At 42.0% G+C, this 15834-nt stretch overlaps 2 protein-coding genes across 3 annotated transcripts; both read right to left on the reverse strand.

The window, feature by feature from the left end:
* Positions 1 to 29: 29 nt before the first annotated feature.
* smpd1 (sphingomyelin phosphodiesterase 1) lies at positions 30 to 6397 on the reverse strand. Its single transcript, XM_026181716.2, has 9 exons — positions 6217 to 6397; positions 5725 to 5986; positions 4300 to 4620; positions 3718 to 3998; positions 3291 to 3464; positions 2321 to 2492; positions 2122 to 2198; positions 1610 to 1755; positions 30 to 1528 (listed from the first exon to the last, which is right to left on the reverse strand). The coding sequence occupies exons 2-9, from the start codon at positions 5941 to 5943 to the stop codon at positions 1110 to 1112; spliced, it is 1809 nt and encodes a 602-aa protein (XP_026037501.1). The 5' UTR covers positions 5944 to 5986; positions 6217 to 6397; the 3' UTR covers positions 30 to 1109.
* Positions 6398 to 7724: 1327 nt separating this feature from the next.
* Positions 7725 to 14775, reverse strand: ilk (integrin-linked kinase). 2 transcript variants are annotated; one of them, XM_026182870.2, is made up of 13 exons: positions 14623 to 14775; positions 14092 to 14226; positions 12108 to 12273; positions 11729 to 11824; positions 11467 to 11563; positions 11283 to 11366; positions 11109 to 11194; positions 10917 to 11026; positions 9295 to 9422; positions 8869 to 8990; positions 8682 to 8781; positions 8326 to 8456; positions 7725 to 8231 (listed from the first exon to the last, which is right to left on the reverse strand). In XM_026182870.2, exons 2-13 carry the CDS (start codon positions 14178 to 14180, stop codon positions 8082 to 8084), a joined length of 1359 nt encoding a protein of 452 aa, XP_026038655.1. In that variant the 5' UTR covers positions 14181 to 14226; positions 14623 to 14775; the 3' UTR covers positions 7725 to 8081. The 2 variants fall into 2 exon arrangements, with proteins under 2 accessions (XP_026038655.1, XP_080163230.1); XM_080307104.1 differs by lacking the exon at positions 14623 to 14775 and adding an exon at positions 14313 to 14334.
* Positions 14776 to 15834: the final 1059 nt, after the last annotated feature.

Genomic DNA, 15834 nt, shown 5'->3' on the forward strand with positions numbered 1-15834 from the left:
TTAAACTCAATATTTGCCCCACAAATAGGTAACGAGCAAGCAATTTTATTCACACTCTGTACAATCGCTTAAATTACTGCTTATATTACAAGCACTTTCCTGTTACACCATTAATTCCCCAGATTTGAGGAGCCAAACAAGCATGTCAGATTTATTCACTGCTAAAGAAAGTGGCTAAAAACAAAGTGCAGGCAGAAGTAAACATTAGGAATGTAAAATACTGCTCTTTGGTTGGCTAAAAGATGTTTTTGCCGAGGCAAAAAATGTTGCACATAAGGTGGATTACATAAAGCACAGGCCTAAAATCCAAACAATGGTGCTGACGAAGGACTTAAAAAAAAAAGATATTAAAGTGCCAGAACATTTGAGTCACACTGTGGGACTGAGATTAGCTTCATCGCGGCACAAGAATAAGGTCTGCCAGCAGGTGTCTTTCTGTGTGGAGTTTGCAAGGTTACTGTATATGTGTCGGTTCTTGTGTCAATGTGGGTGTGAATGGCTGCCTGTCTGTGTTAGCCACAGGCTTGCAACCTATAGAGGGTGTGCTCCACCTCTTGCCCCACGACCGCTGGAAAGGCTCCAGCCACTTTGCAACCCCAAATTTATATAAAAAGAAGAAAATTAATGGATGACTAAAATTTCAGAGGGACAGAGGTTTAAAAGATATATCGCAAGAATCGATAAGTTCATGTTTAACAAAAAAAAAGAAAAAAAGAAAAGGCACTGGCTTCAAAAGAACTGCTTAAATCATGAGAACTGAAGAATCCTTGTAATGCCTAACACTGTGTGCGCTTCAGAACAATTTTAACCACCCTTTTCACAACTGACATTAAAGAAAAAAAGTCAACCGTCCCACATTCATCTAAGTGATTTAAAACACATTATTAGTGATGAGGCACAGCAAATACTCAAGTTGGGTTTCTAAGTTCCACATCCATGTGAACATGAATAATAGGTCAAGTGACTTTATGAAACCAAACCTATAAAAACAAAAAAAACAATCATTGTCCATCTGCAACAGAGGATGATTTGTTTTTGGCTCAGTATCATATTTAGTCATATTGCTTTTTCCCCCTCACCCTGCCTTTTCCAGGCTAAACTCCATCAGATCAACAGAGAGTTTTTGTGGCAGCTCTGGCTAAGCTTCCTTTAAAACCATTAAGGTAGTCGCACTGCTTCAGGTCATCATAACGCCCACTTCGCAGGTAGCACAGTATACCGGTCTTGCAGACCTCTTTGCAAGGCTTTGAGACGTGTCCTTTATACCTCAAATACCAGAACTTCTGGAAGACAGGATCATCATTGATAAAGGTCCCAATCAGCCGATTAAAATCGGAGGGGAACAGAGTAGACAGACCATAAGCTTCAGTGGCACGGTACAGTAGTGTCCATTTAGGATCCTTTTGTGGACTATGTGGTGCCCATGGACTGTGGTTTGCCTCTGTAAGGTTCATGATGTAGGTTTCATGGTCGAGTACCAGCCGAGAGCTTCCTTGGTAGTTCCCATCAACATAGTAGACACGGTATCCTGAAAAGATATATTTTTGCTGCGTGTGAGTGTGCTGCTTATGAAATGCTGGAAGATGATTTAACTCAATTATTAACTCACCTGGATTAAGGCCAACAAAGGTAGTGACACTGGGAGCAATAAACACTACCCCCAATGGGTGGGTCATGGTTTCCTCATCATAAAACATCTGGAACTCATCCAGGTGCGTATGGCCAAAAAACTGTCCAGTGATTGTACTTTCATACCTGAAGAAAGGATGCGAGAGTAGTTTACCAAAGAGAAACCAACCAATTCATCTCTGTTCACATGCTTCAGATGCTGAAAAGTGTTTCTAGTAATAAGCCAGCTCTGTATCTCGCTGCTGTAATTCCAAGAATACTGCTTATTGGGATTTAGTTGCATTGATCAGCATTACACACGCACCTTTTCTAAATTCACATTGGGAAACATTTAATGCTCTGCAATTAAACAATAAACCATTGCTTAATGAATACGAGCCCAAATCATTCTCCAAGTGACAAAGAGGTAGCCAGACTGACTTTAGTACTCCAGTTATCTTCTAACAGTTTCTAACAGCTTTATATTAAATCTTCAGTGGCTACTGCAGCTACCTGTTGACAATGTGATAATAGTTCCAGCTCCAGCTGCTAAGACAAAGGCCAGGTGGGATGTGACCAATGATATGTACCTACAATAAAGGAGGAGATATTTTTAAAGAAAAATAAATGTTTTCCTTTGCTTAATAAATGAGATCAGAGGTAATTAAAATAAGAGAATCCCAATGTCACAGTGTTAAATGATCAAACTCACTTTTTCTCCCTTGTCCTCGCTGGCCTGGAGAATGTGTATGAGCCACTGCAGCTGATCCCCGGGATCGGTGGAGTTCACCATCAGCCAAAAGTTTTCTCGTGCACAAAAGTTCATATTGAGAGAAACCAGCCTCAGACCAGGCTGAATCTGCACTGTGTAGAATCCTCCATATCTGTAATTACAACAACAGGACCTCTGAATGACTCAAATTTAAATGAAACTCTAGACATTATCAGGCTCTGGGTCACTTATTGAAGCTCAAAGTGTTGTATACACTCACTGGCCAGCAGAGGCCAGTGAGTGTATACAACAACAGGACTGGGACCGAAGTGGTCTTTTGTAGCCCATTTGTATACCATGGTTGTAACAAATGGTTCTTTAGGTTCTTCTCCGACCTCTGGCATCAACAAGGAATTTTCACCCAAAGAACTGCTGTTCACTGGGCATTTTCTCTTTTTCAGCCCATTCTCTGTAAATCCTAGAAATGGTTGAGTGGGAAAATCCCAACAGATCAGCAGTTTCGGACATAATCACACCAGTCCATCTGACACCACCAACCATACCACATTCAAATTAAATTAAATAACCATGTTCCACATTCTGATGTTCGGTTTGAACTTCAGCAGACTGTCTTCATCATGTCTGCGTGATTAAACACACTGAGTGGCTGTCATGTGATTGCCTAATGAGATAGTTGCATTAATGAGCAGTTAATCAGGTTAGTTGCTGCTATGTGATTGGCTGTTTAGATATCTGCATTAATGAGCAGTTTAACAGCTACACCTAAAAAAGTGGCCAGTAAGTTTATAAGAAACACTTTCCATCACTGGTAACCAGTCAAAGTGAAACTGCATCATAAACACAGTTTCCTCGTGTTCCAGTGTAAATGCTTTGTTACCTACGGGTAGCTTTAACTGCAGTACTGTGGCAAAGGACATTCACATATAATAAAATCATAAAATTCAGTAACCTTAAAGTCTTCAATGCCTGATCTGGCAACCACGGGGCCCATTCCTCTGCCATTTGGTCATATAGCCAGGAAGAGGATCTGTTGCCATGAATATAGGGTGGAGGGAAGCTGTTTACTGGTGTGCTCTCGTGGTTTCCTACAGCAGGGTAAACCATCACATTAGGTCCCAGGTGTCTGAGGACAAAAGTTAAGAGTCAACATGAGATTGGACCAGTTCAAGATAGCACATGACAAACTTATGACTGGACAACCCTATGAATGTTAACATGGTCTGAGTCAGACTACAGTGTGTTTGTAATGAATGTAGCCATAAACCAGCACAACATATATTGTTAGTTTTATAATATTAAAACTACTCTGATCTGCTGTTTTATGAGCTAAAGTAGCACGTATCAAAAAAAGTCAGTTAAACTTAAAGCTAACTTACTTGTGGATGAGTCTGGAGATGACAGTAAGCTCTGACAACTGCTGCTCCCTGGTCTGTGACCACACATTGTGTGCTGGTATGTCTCCAGTCCAGTAAACCCAGTCCCATGGCCCAGCTTTGGCAGCATTTTCCAGAAGGTTCTCCACTGTCCAAAGAGGCAGGTCACACTTTCCATAAGTTCCCCAGTGCCCAGCCTTCCTCCTGCTCAAGTTTGGAGAGCCTGAATTGTTACGACAACACAGAGGTTCCTTGCAGTCTGCAGCACTGCCGACGTCATATTCCTGTCAGGAGGAACAAAGAGTAATATTTTTTTTTAAGGCACGAGTTAAACCAAAACAAGTCAGGTGATCAAAGCCATAACACTTTATGCTGAGTCAAGCCGAAAATATACAGACGCTGTAAATCACTAACTTTAACCTTGTTTTTAACAAACGTATGACCTTAATATAAAAAGGTTTCATATACACACCTACTGACAGACACACTTTGAGGGACTACATATATACACAAAATTAGGACAAGAATAGCCAAGTTTGCCAGGATTTCACTTCAATTTTGGCTCTTTTCGTTTCACACACTCACCCTGTCCCAGTGGACGTCTGTGAGAAACAGTACTCTGCTCTGTGGAGAACCCGGTTTGGGAGGAGAGGGTGGTTTAACGGGGGGCTTAGGAACATTTGGCAAAGTGATGTTCCAAGGTGCATACACATCAAATTTGCCACAGGAAGGGCCCACCAGTATAGCACACGCTTCAGTGGGCCACAGAAATGACTCCTGCAGGGCCCTTATGAAGTCATCCCTGAACAGCTCAATTATATCCCGACAGACTTGCTCATCAGCCAGATGGAGACGGATACACGCCTCACCTACTGCTTGTGCCACTCGCTCTTCATTTGCATCACTCTGGGGGAAGGGGTTAACAGAGAAAAAACAAGCTCTGAGAGGAGGAAATTAAGAAAACGAACCACTGCATTTGAACTTCCTGCAAAGCAGGCCAAGCTAAAATTTGTTTAGAACAATCTGAATTTAAACATGCTCAAAAGAAACATTTCACAGTACGAACATAAGTCACAGAATTTAAGTGCAGCATCTGCACTTAAAAAACAGGAGAATATGCAAACACATGTGGTTGAGGTCAGCAGTTACAGCTAACGATAAACATGTTATTTGTGGTCAATAGAGACCACATGACATAGTCTAAGGACTTTTATGCTAAACACAGAAGAAGCAGAGTGTCATACGACTTGTATCATACACCACGAACATTTTTAAACTTTTTATGCTCTGCAAGTGCAGTAATATTCTCTAACATAATTGGTGATTCACATTTGGAAACATAATGCGAACTGCTCAGATTTATTGTCTTTTTAACCCAATTTGGCTGTACCAGAATTGAATAAACAAATAAATAAAAGCGTAACTGCCACAGCTTAAGAGAAGTCCCTTGTTCAGTTTAGGAAGTTGGACAATGTGCAATAAACAGAACAAACCACAAATCACAAAGAAGAAATAAAAAACAAACAAACAAAAAAACAAAAAACAGTTAAACCAGAAGCATATGTTGATATCAAATCTAGTCTTCAGCCATCCAGTTTAAATGTTTCTACTTCTCAACATTAGAAAACACACTGATGTAAATGGTAAAGGGAATATTGAATATACTAGAAGCACCTCTCACTATTTCATGATGCAGGTTAATATGGAAAACATAATCTTCCTGCACAGCATTTTATGAGGCAGCTGCAGTCTTCCAACATTTGTTGGACTTTGATCAAGATTTTCTACGGACTGTAAAAACGTAAGCTCTAATTATACATGTAGTCAAAATGCAGTCCACAACAACAAGTAATGTATAACTACACTTAAATGCAGTTTTAATACTCCAGTAAACGTCTCCTAAATGTTTTTCACTTTTAAAACAAATGACTTCCTGAGCTGCTCTAAGGACCGGATGGTCTGTTGCACTTGTGCAACTTGTGGTTTAATAGGACATTTTTAACACATTACCAGAAGGGCAACATCAACAATGGTGAAGACAGCTTTGCAGACGTAGCAGGTGACATTTCTCCAGTTGAATCTGACACTTGAGTGGCTCAGCTGCTCCATGAACACCAGGCTGGGGTTTCCGGAAAGCTGCGCTGGATGACAGGAGCCAAACAGCGGCAATATCAAGACCAAAGAGCAGGTTATCAGCCCAAAGGAGGGCGGCTGAGAGGAGAGCCTCATGGTCCAGACAGCAGGTGTCCTCAGAGAGCGTTTGCCTCAGCCTCTGTACAGGACAGCAACACAACAGGCACAACAAGAACAAAACAAGGATGGGTGTCAAGGAAGTAACACTTACTGTCGCGGTGCTTAACTTAACACTTCAGCTTCAGCTTCAGCTTCAGAATAAGTGACTCACAAACAACCGCAAGCAATATTCCTCTGTATGTCAGCTACTAACACAGCAGCAGCGAGAACACACACTTAACAAAGCTAGCTACTCTTCTGATACCATACCTCTGAATATAACAAAGTGCCGCAGTTTTCCCTGAGTGAGAAGCGGGAAGGTCAAGAGCGGCCCAGCTCCCACGTCCACAAAGTGCAACGAAAGGAGCACGGCAGCCTTCTTTCTTTGTGGAAGTCCGACTGTCACCTCAGCCGCTGCTGCTGCTTCCTCTGACTTCTGAAAAAGTCAGCTGACACGTCACGTGAGGCCGGGTTCACTCGTGCGCTCCCCCCCCCCCTCCTGTTTTCTGATTGGCCCACAGTCTGCAGCTGTCAAATGAAGTCAATTAAAGATTATCAAAGCTGAGGTCACGCGCTGACCGTTTATATTTTTACCTCCCCTTTGACCAAATTCTTCCTTAATTACACAGTGACTGAAGTCCAGAAATAGCTGCCTAAGCAAACTTTTATAAATTTGGGACTATAAATTCAATGTGCTGATCGTCAGTATATTCTGCTTTATGTCCGCTATCTTAAAATAAAACCAATAAAGTCTTAATTTTGGTCAAAACAGTTGTAAGTTGCTTATTTCCTTTGTGTGTGCATGCGTTACTGATTCATAATTTATTATTTTATAAGTGTAACGCTATCACCAGTACCAGCGGGTCTATTATGACACATGTAAATATGGATACTACTGCAAAGAATCAACAAAATATTCAAATTTCTATATAGTTATTAACTTGAATGTGCAAGCAACCAAGATGACTGATTCCCAATCCAACCAAACATGGAATAAGGTCAAACATTTTTGAAGTACACCGTGATATCTCTGACAGTTATTGCATTTTTTTTTCTAATATCGTTATCATATTAGTATGATATGACTCTACTGATTTTTTAAATTCGGTTTAGTTTCACGTAATTTCCAGATTGGGTTTTGATCATTTTAGTTTCGTTTTTATTGTTTAAAAGTATTAGTGTTAGTTTGTCTTCTTAATTATTACGGTATGGAGGGCAGATATGGCAGAGGTTAGATTTAGCATTACAGTAAAAACATGGAACTTTTGAAAGCAGTTGACTCATATCCGAAGTTTCACCAAACACATTCAAATAAACTGCCAAATACTAAAACTAAAAAGATTTCCTTTTTATTTTCTACTTTATTCTAGTTAGTTTTCCAAATTGGAAAAATGCTTTCGTCACATCTAGTCTTAGTTAAAATATTGCAATCTTGGTTTTTGAGAAGCTGATCTTTAATATCATAGTGTTTAGACATCAGTCAGTGTCAGAATCAGAGTGTGAATTCTTAAGACCAAAAAATGGCTGTAAAGTCACTTACCTTGACCTTTAACCACCAAAATCTGTTTTTTTCTCCACGAGTTTAAGTGAAGAATTGTGTAATATTTGAAGAATTTTCCACCGGAGACAAAAGAGCGGAAGCAATCATTGACAGAAAATCCCAATGACATAAACAAAACCCCATCCAGGTAGCGAAAACGATTTTTAAGAAGTGAAAATGTGACAATGTTTAGTCTGTGATGAAAGTAAAATGATGTCTCAAATGAAACGAACAAGCATTTGTCATAAATATAAAACATTTATTGCATTGGCAGTCAGTGGTGTGCATAAAAGAATCGATTCTATACATATTTCACTGAATGAAATCCACACTGGATCAAAAAAAGAGCTTGCCAGCATTTCAGTGACCAAGTCTCAGTCATTACAAAAGAGCTGCTTAGCCAAAAAGAACATTTAACTACAAATTTAACTTATACAAGAAAAGCAATACAATATTAGTGTCTGAACTGTGGGTCGCTGAAGTGGTTCCTGGAATTATTTACAGTGGCTTGGCAGATACATAAAGGAAGTGATGCTATAGAGTGGTTTGGTGATTAAACATGAAAAAGGAAGTGCGTGAACTGATGCACAAGCATTCACTTGTCTTGCATTTTCTCCAAGATGGGAACAATCATATCAAACTTGGGTCTCTTGGCTGGGTCTTCATTCATGCAGAGCCTCATCAGCTTACAGATGTGAGGGGAAATCCCCGGGGGAATGGTCGGCCGAAGACCCTCGAGAGACACCTGTTTATATTGGGGCGGTGTTAAGTAGAAAAGCTGCACGTGTTTGTAATGTAATGTTGAAGCCTATGGGCAGATAAATACTGTGTCAACTTACTTTCATGCCTATCTCCATGTGTGAGAGATCAGCAAAGGGGACTTCTCTGGTAACGAGCTCCCACAATAACACAGCGAAACTCCACATGTCTGCAGATCTTCTGTTAATGTCCTCGGGCTTCTTCTGCAAAGCTGAAGAAAGAAAAAAAACCCCATAAACATAAGCACTATAGCTTAGATCTTCATTATGTAACTTTACCAGGTAAAACAGCACGACTGCTTCTTAATTGGTACTAAATTATACAGCGCAGTTTCCTCCTGGCTGAAAGACTCATAAAGTCGAAGGAGGCATTTAGTGAGCAGGAAGCAGGAGGGAACAGTGAGTGAGCGAGGAGAAAAACAAAAGGGAATAAATACCTTCAGGAGCCATCCACGCTGGAGAGTACATACGACCAGGACACTGGAAGGACAACTTAGCATCCGCCATACTTATCCTGGCGGTCATGTCCTCATCAATCTGTAGACGAATTACATCTTGTGATCACATCTGATAATAAACATGCGGATATCTAATGAAATAAAAGACAGCAGAAAGGCCTCTCACCATGATGTGCTTACTGTTGAGGTAAAGCCGCGAAACCATTGGTTCTAAGGTGTGGAGGAAAGCCATGCCACTGGCAATGTCCAGTGCAAACTTCACTGCCTGGCTCTGGTCGACCACGAGAGCTGAGGGAACAGAAGGCAGAAGTAGGATATGGGGTTTAATTAAGTGCCATGATACCAACATCTAAATGTCACTTAACTGACTAGCTGACATGAATGAGTGAGATGGGGGGGAGTGAGAGAAATAAGAGAAATAAGTGAGAGAAAGATGCATGCACAAATACGTTTCTTTATCCATAATGTATGAAGCCACACAGCGTCATCCACAGTGGCAAACCTGCCGCAGTCTTAGCTCTTTCAGGCTGAGACAAAAGACAAATTTGAGCCTTTTCATTTTAACGCATGCACACATTGTCAAATGACTTACTGGTGCCCTGGTGTAATATGTTGTAGAGGGATCCGTAGGGCATGTAGTGGGTAATGATTATAGGGTGAGGGGATGGCGGTGACTGACAGGCCCCAAGAACAGGTAGGATGTTTGGGTGAGAAAAAATCCTATCAAGCCACAACAGAAAAAAAAGAGAGATTGTGAAGTGTTTCTAAATATTATTTAATAAATAGCTATTTATTCTAAGCTCAAGATGGTCTGTCTGGGATAAGAAGAGACTAACAGAGAAGAAATGGCCTCAAAGTTTGGTCTGAATCACGAGAATGCTTTGCAAATCCACGAGAAACCACCCCACCATTTGTGTCACCTTTAAAGTTAAGCCCAGCAGCAGTGTTTTTGCATTTCACTGTCACCTATTTTTGCAGTACATGAAAGAGCTTATGTTGCCTCTAATCTTCGGCGCACGCATAACCAGCGCTTTGATGATTGCATCAAGCACAGCCAGGACGTTCCTACTGCGCACTCAGCCTTCCTGGTGAGGTTTCTTTGATTTGGCCTGCTCAAAGGATTCTCTCACCTTCTGTTCTGGTCATTTTATCCCGAGGATGACAGAATTTATTAAAAGTAGATGAGATGGGAATGCAGTTTTGCTCAGGTGATTTAATACTATTCAGAGGACGCTTCAGAATGCTGAAGTCATTCTGTGGGCCCGCCTGGGCCCGTCTTAACACGTTCTGCAGGGTTCGACGGTTATTGCACGATAAGTTCATAACAGAAAACAGGATTAGAAAGTAATGCTTGAGTCACATTGTGAAGGGTCTGGTTTCATCTTATAAAAGAGGTTCATGTTTGCTGTAGAACCCGACTTAGCAAAAATAAAGGGTCCTCTCCTCCATTGCATAAGAATCCTGCACAACATCCTAGCTAATCTTTGACCACAGACTTCACCGGCGGTTCATCGCGGTCATCTGTACTCTACACAAGGACTGTGTTTACCAGTGCATGGCCACCAGGCCAAATGTCGACTGATTCTATGTAACTCAAACAGACGCTAAGCCGACTCAAGATAAGAAACTGCAGCACCAAATGTATTTGCCTCAGTTTACATAAACACGCAGGCTGACAGCATGTGACCCTGTGATGTTTGCCCATGATCCATGACACGAAAAGCAGAGGTGAAACAAGCTTAATTCAAGAATTAAATTATAAAGATAAATTCCCAGGATATGTTTTTTTTATTTACACTATCTCATTTAAAGCTTAAAGCTCAAAATTATGCATTATTAGGGCCAAGATACAGTGTGAATTTAACACCACCAAACTAAGTCACTGAACTGTATGATACATGCAGTGTTAGTGCCTCCTGGAATATTTAGCTTTATGATAAATATGATGACTCCTTGTGCCGTTTACCCACCCAAATTCATAATACAATTGTCCAAATATGGTGAGTTCTGGCTCAAGAATTATGGCAAAGGTCATAAGAGTCGAAATGTAACTCCACAAACCAGTGCGTGCTGTAACAATGGCTAGATCCATCTTTCATATACAGTCAATGCAATGGAATACCGATTCATTGTTCGGATACCACAAGAAGCACTGCTGCCCCAGACCCACCACTATAACCTTTCTCATTCCTACAGTACGGTTATTTGAATCACCTCAGTTTAGGATGTTCCTCGTTGAAGTCTCTGCTCTTCCTGGTGGTCCAGTCTCTCACTTGTAGCACTTTTACTACAATTTCGTCCCCTTGCCACCGACCCTGCCATAACTACAAACAGAGCGCATGGTGTTAAACAGCCGGGGAGCTGAAAAAGACTGGCACGCAGCAATAAAAACAGAGTGCAGCTAACCTCTCCAGACTGGTTTTCATTGATCTTTGCCAGCAGCGAGAGTTGCTTATAATCGATACCAGCCTGCTTGTTGAGGGTGCCATTACCTACAAGGTCAAAAACATCGCTATTATTGCAAACATTCTGCTTTGATATGATGATTGGCCCCTAGAGTGTGGAATAAATGCTACTCACGGGGTCGTGTCCGCATGGTGCCCTTCCAGAAAGTTTCCTTGTATGGAACTTTGATCAGACTCTGGCCCATTTTCTCTGCCTTTTCTAAAAAGAAAACAACAAAAATTAAGAATGCATAATTATTTCCTTTTCAAAAAACCCCTGTTTGTCTGTTAAAATATCCAAAAATAGTCCCCTGTAGCACCTTGTAGCAGCTGTCTTAGGTGAGGCTTGGCTTTGTCCAAAGGTGTTTGTCCATACCTATTGCATATACACACCTGGGCACCACTGGCCACCAGGTCCTAAAAGAAAAAGTGGTCAAACAATGTAATGTGCACAGATTAGATACTGAAGAGCTTCACAGAAAAAGACTGCAGTGACCATCTCTGACCAGAAGAGGGAGCAAAGAGATAATGGTAAAGTAAAGAGAGAGCATCTGTGTATGGGTATATAGTAAAGTACTGCACCTCGGCCACTTCATCCTGGCCCCAGAAGCAGGCGTAGTGGAGCGGGGTGTTCCCGTGCTCATTGACTGTGTTGGGGTCGGCTTTGCACTGGATCAGCTGCCATTAAAAAACAAAAGGGCATAATGATAAATAAGATTTGACCCACCTAAAAAAAAATAAAACACATACACAGACCCACTGATTAACAACACTGTATCTGTATCTGGGTTGCTTTGGTTCAGGAGAGCAGGTCATCTGCTAACTGGAAGGTTGGCAGTTCAGTCGTTCTGAGTTGATCGGTATGTAAATGTGTGTGAATGTCAGATAGCAAGCACTCAGCTCTAGAAAAAAAGTGCCTACGTGAATATATAAAGTGTATTGTATAAAGCGCTGTGTTTACCTTGGCCACGATGTCTCTGTGTCCATGACTTGCGGCGAGATGCAGCGGCGTATCGTCACCACGGTTCATCACATTTATGCGGGCACCTCGCATGATGAGCATGTCGACAACGCCGTTCTTCCCTTCCCTGCACGCCCAGTGGAGAGGGCTGAAGCCGTGGTCATCACTAAGCCACAGGGCAAGCACAGTACGGGAAGCAAAGAAGACATACTTTTACTGTAAACTTACTTTATAAAGTCTGACAAGTATATTTTCAGTTGATGAAGTGTGTGTCACTGTGAGGTGATGACATTCTTGTTTCGCTGAACTGCATGTAGGAGGATGCTGGCGGCCTCTGACAAAATTGTACATGTGTGGCTTCCTCTATGACACGGAGACACCCAGGTTCTCACACACAGACACACACACACACCAACTGCTAATCTTTATTTAGACTTAAGCATATGCTACTGCACTTTTCCTGCAGCCTATACTCCTCTGGTGACTCCTCTGATGACTGGCATGTGATAAAAATGCCAGTGCAAGCTGGAATAGCTACTAACATATGTAAAGGCGCAAACACTTGCAGCACTGCACTCTAGCAGCCTGCGAGGAGCCCAGGATATCACCTCCATGTGACTTGGCCCTCTTTCACCCGTTTTGCTTTACCTGACCCCAAGGCAGCTGCTGGGGATTCTCGCAGCTCGTTGCAAAGCCACAACCTCTTCACTCTATTTAACAATAAACCCTAAGAGAGCTTGTACAGCCCGTAGGAAGTAGCTCCAGAACTAGGTTAACACTTAAGTGAAATGCCAGTTAGGCACATTCTGTCTGTTCTGATCCAGCACTGTGTGGACAGACAGTGCAGTCTAACCAGCCCTTTGGGCTATAAAAAGTAACAGAAGAGAGAGAAAAAAACTCAGGAATGACAGGGTGGAAAAAACACAGTGGAATCCTGAGCTACACATTCTCTCTCTCTTTCTCCTCATGTCTCTTTATGTCACACGTTTCCAGGGGGCTGATCTGAAACAGCTTTTTTGTTTGTTTGGTAAAATGTTTGTTTCTAAGTTCCCTTTCCTTTTGTACCAGATGTAGAGGTAAAGGAATTCCACTAACATGTAGCACATTTCCCCTGCCGACACATGACGCTTTAATTGCACATTATTAGATATTCTAAAGGTAAAAACAGGCCTGACCGCATAGCTGAGCTTCCTCAGAGTAAGAGCCAAAAAGGAGGCCTCCAGCATAATGAGTGGCCTCTCAAATGTTTATGCGGGACTGCAGAGAGCTGTCTGGGTAGCTCTGTCGGCGAGGGCTTGGCCCTGTATGGAGCTGAAACAGAGGAAATGGTCTTGGCTGTTGCGTGGTTGGCTAGAAGCTCTGCAGCCCTCAGAGGCAACGTCAACAAACTGCACATATATGGCCTGACCAAAGAATGAGATAACTGAGATCTTTAGCAGTGAGGTCTTCTTTTTGGAAAGGGCAGATGTTGACGGGGCTGCACCCTTTGATTAATATAAAATCATCTGGCAGTAATAGTTTGGATTTCACTTTTAATCCCAAAGTGTGGCTTCTTTAAAAGTAGCTGTTTTTTAAACACAACACACTTCTAGAGGGGCAAATCTTAAGCTCTCTGAGTCACGTAAGTTACTGTGAAACCTCCTCTGAATTACCCATAAGCAGTTTTTGGAAATGACCTCATAAGAAGAAGGGGGGGAAAAAGTACAGACTGTAGCTTAGTGATGCTCAGCAGTACGTGGAGTTGCAGAGCGAGAACAATATGGAAACTATGTGACCAGCTCCAATGCGCCAAAGATCACCTTTTTCTAATGCACACCAGCACACAAAAACACCAAAGAATCATTTGCTTTTAATACAAATTCTTTAAAAGTCCAGGTCTCGTTGCACAGGCTTCAACATCACAGCTGGATTCAGCAGAAAGTCCAGCAGCAGTCCTCTTCAAAGCCTTGTCTGTTTGAATGAGTGTGCACAGTTATCTGCTTACCCCAGGTTGAGGTCATTCTCCGTGTTGTCCAGCCACAGACGAACAGCCACAGAGTTGCCCTCTCTGCACTGTGTGAAGATGTCATCCATGGGTATGCTGCAGGTTCCGCCTGGTTTAAGCTCAGGATCACAGAGCCTGTAAGAGGTTTTATTAATAGGTTTTCACCCCCTCACACTTAAAAGCTTTGCACACCTTCCAGCACATTATCAGACATCACTCACTTTTGAATCTAGATTGCTATCAGCGCTATTCTGATGGCTGACTAGTTTTAAGGTCCGTGGGCGCCTTAAAAATGATCAAAATGTTAAATTCACTATTTTTGCTGCAAAAATATCCAGAAGCCAGCAGAATATAAAGCCCCCACGTTTCCTCTTGGCTTCATCTGCCTCCGTTGAATCGGATGGGCTGGCCTATTGGATCACTTTGAAAACTACTGTAAAAAAATGTTCAAGTTCAGTCAACAACGAAGCTTCTCGGGTTTGTTGTATGTTTAGGAAAAGTATGAACTGTATAGAAAAAAAGTTTTCAAACCTTTTACCAGCTGGTGAGCGATCGATTTCTTGTTGGTTTCTTTTTCCCCCGCGAAAGTCTGCCGTCTCCTCAAATTTAAGAGCAGGGAATGGTCGCTCCGAGTCCACGCCCCGCTCCTCAGAGCTGATGTGGGCTACTGCTGGAGAGAAGTTCGAGGAGGTGTCCGCTACTGGCAACCATATCCCGGGACACCGAAGCACCAGCGCTCCCTGCTGGAGGCAACGCAACCATGCAAAAGCAAGCAGGGTATTTAGATGTTCTGAGGTCTGCTGAAGCTCATCTTGTAACCAGCAGGTTGCCGGTTCGATCCCCAGCTCTGTCTGTTTTGGTCGTTCTGTCCTTGGGCAAGTCACTTCACCTACCGCCTACTGGTGATGGCAGGTGGCAGGACTAAAAAACTATCTACAGCAGATTAACAGTATCTGAAAGAAACACGGATGAAAAGGCCACACTATCAGTCATGGATTGGCCTCCCCAGAGGTCGGACCTCAACATTGGGAAGCAGTTTGAGATCATGTTGACAGAGAATGGAATCAAAGGCACCCAACAGCCAAAAAAGAGCTTTGAATGTCCTTCAAAAAGCCTAAAGAACTGAAGACTACTTAAAGAAATTACAAGAAAACTTATCTAAGAGAGTTCAAACTGTGTTGAAGAATGTGGCTCAGGGGGTCAGGGGGTTGGGAAGCGCATCTGTAACCGGAAGGTCGCCGGTTCAATCCCTGGGCTCTCTGTCCTGGTCGTTGTGTCCTTGGGCAAGACACTTTACCCTACTGGTGTTGGCCAGAGGGGCCGATGGCGCGATATGGCAGCCTCGCTTCTGTCAGTCTGCCCCAGGGCAGCTGTGGCTACAACCGTAGCTTGCCTCCACCAGTGTGTGAATGTGAGAGTGAATGAATAGTGGTATTGTAAAGTGCTTTGGGTGCCTTGAAAAGCGCTATATAAATCCAATCCATTATTATTAAAGAATAACCCAGTAATTAATGTTGGCTAATTATGAATTTTCATAGCATTTTAATGCATCACAACAGGATTATATATGTATACAAATTAAAACTATTAAGTGTCATAGTTTCATAAACTTGGTTGTTCTTACATAGATTTTTTTTTTTTTTTGCCAATTTATAACTTGAAAAATAACAAAACAGCAAGATTTATGTTCTTCAGTTACTTAGTGTTTTTAGGACAAATAACTCCCTATGGCAACGTGAAATC

This window comes from Astatotilapia calliptera, chromosome 10 (genome assembly GCF_964374335.1).
Source record: "Astatotilapia calliptera chromosome 10, fAstCal68.1, whole genome shotgun sequence".
Classification (NCBI taxonomy): Eukaryota; Metazoa; Chordata; class Actinopteri; order Cichliformes; family Cichlidae; genus Astatotilapia; species Astatotilapia calliptera.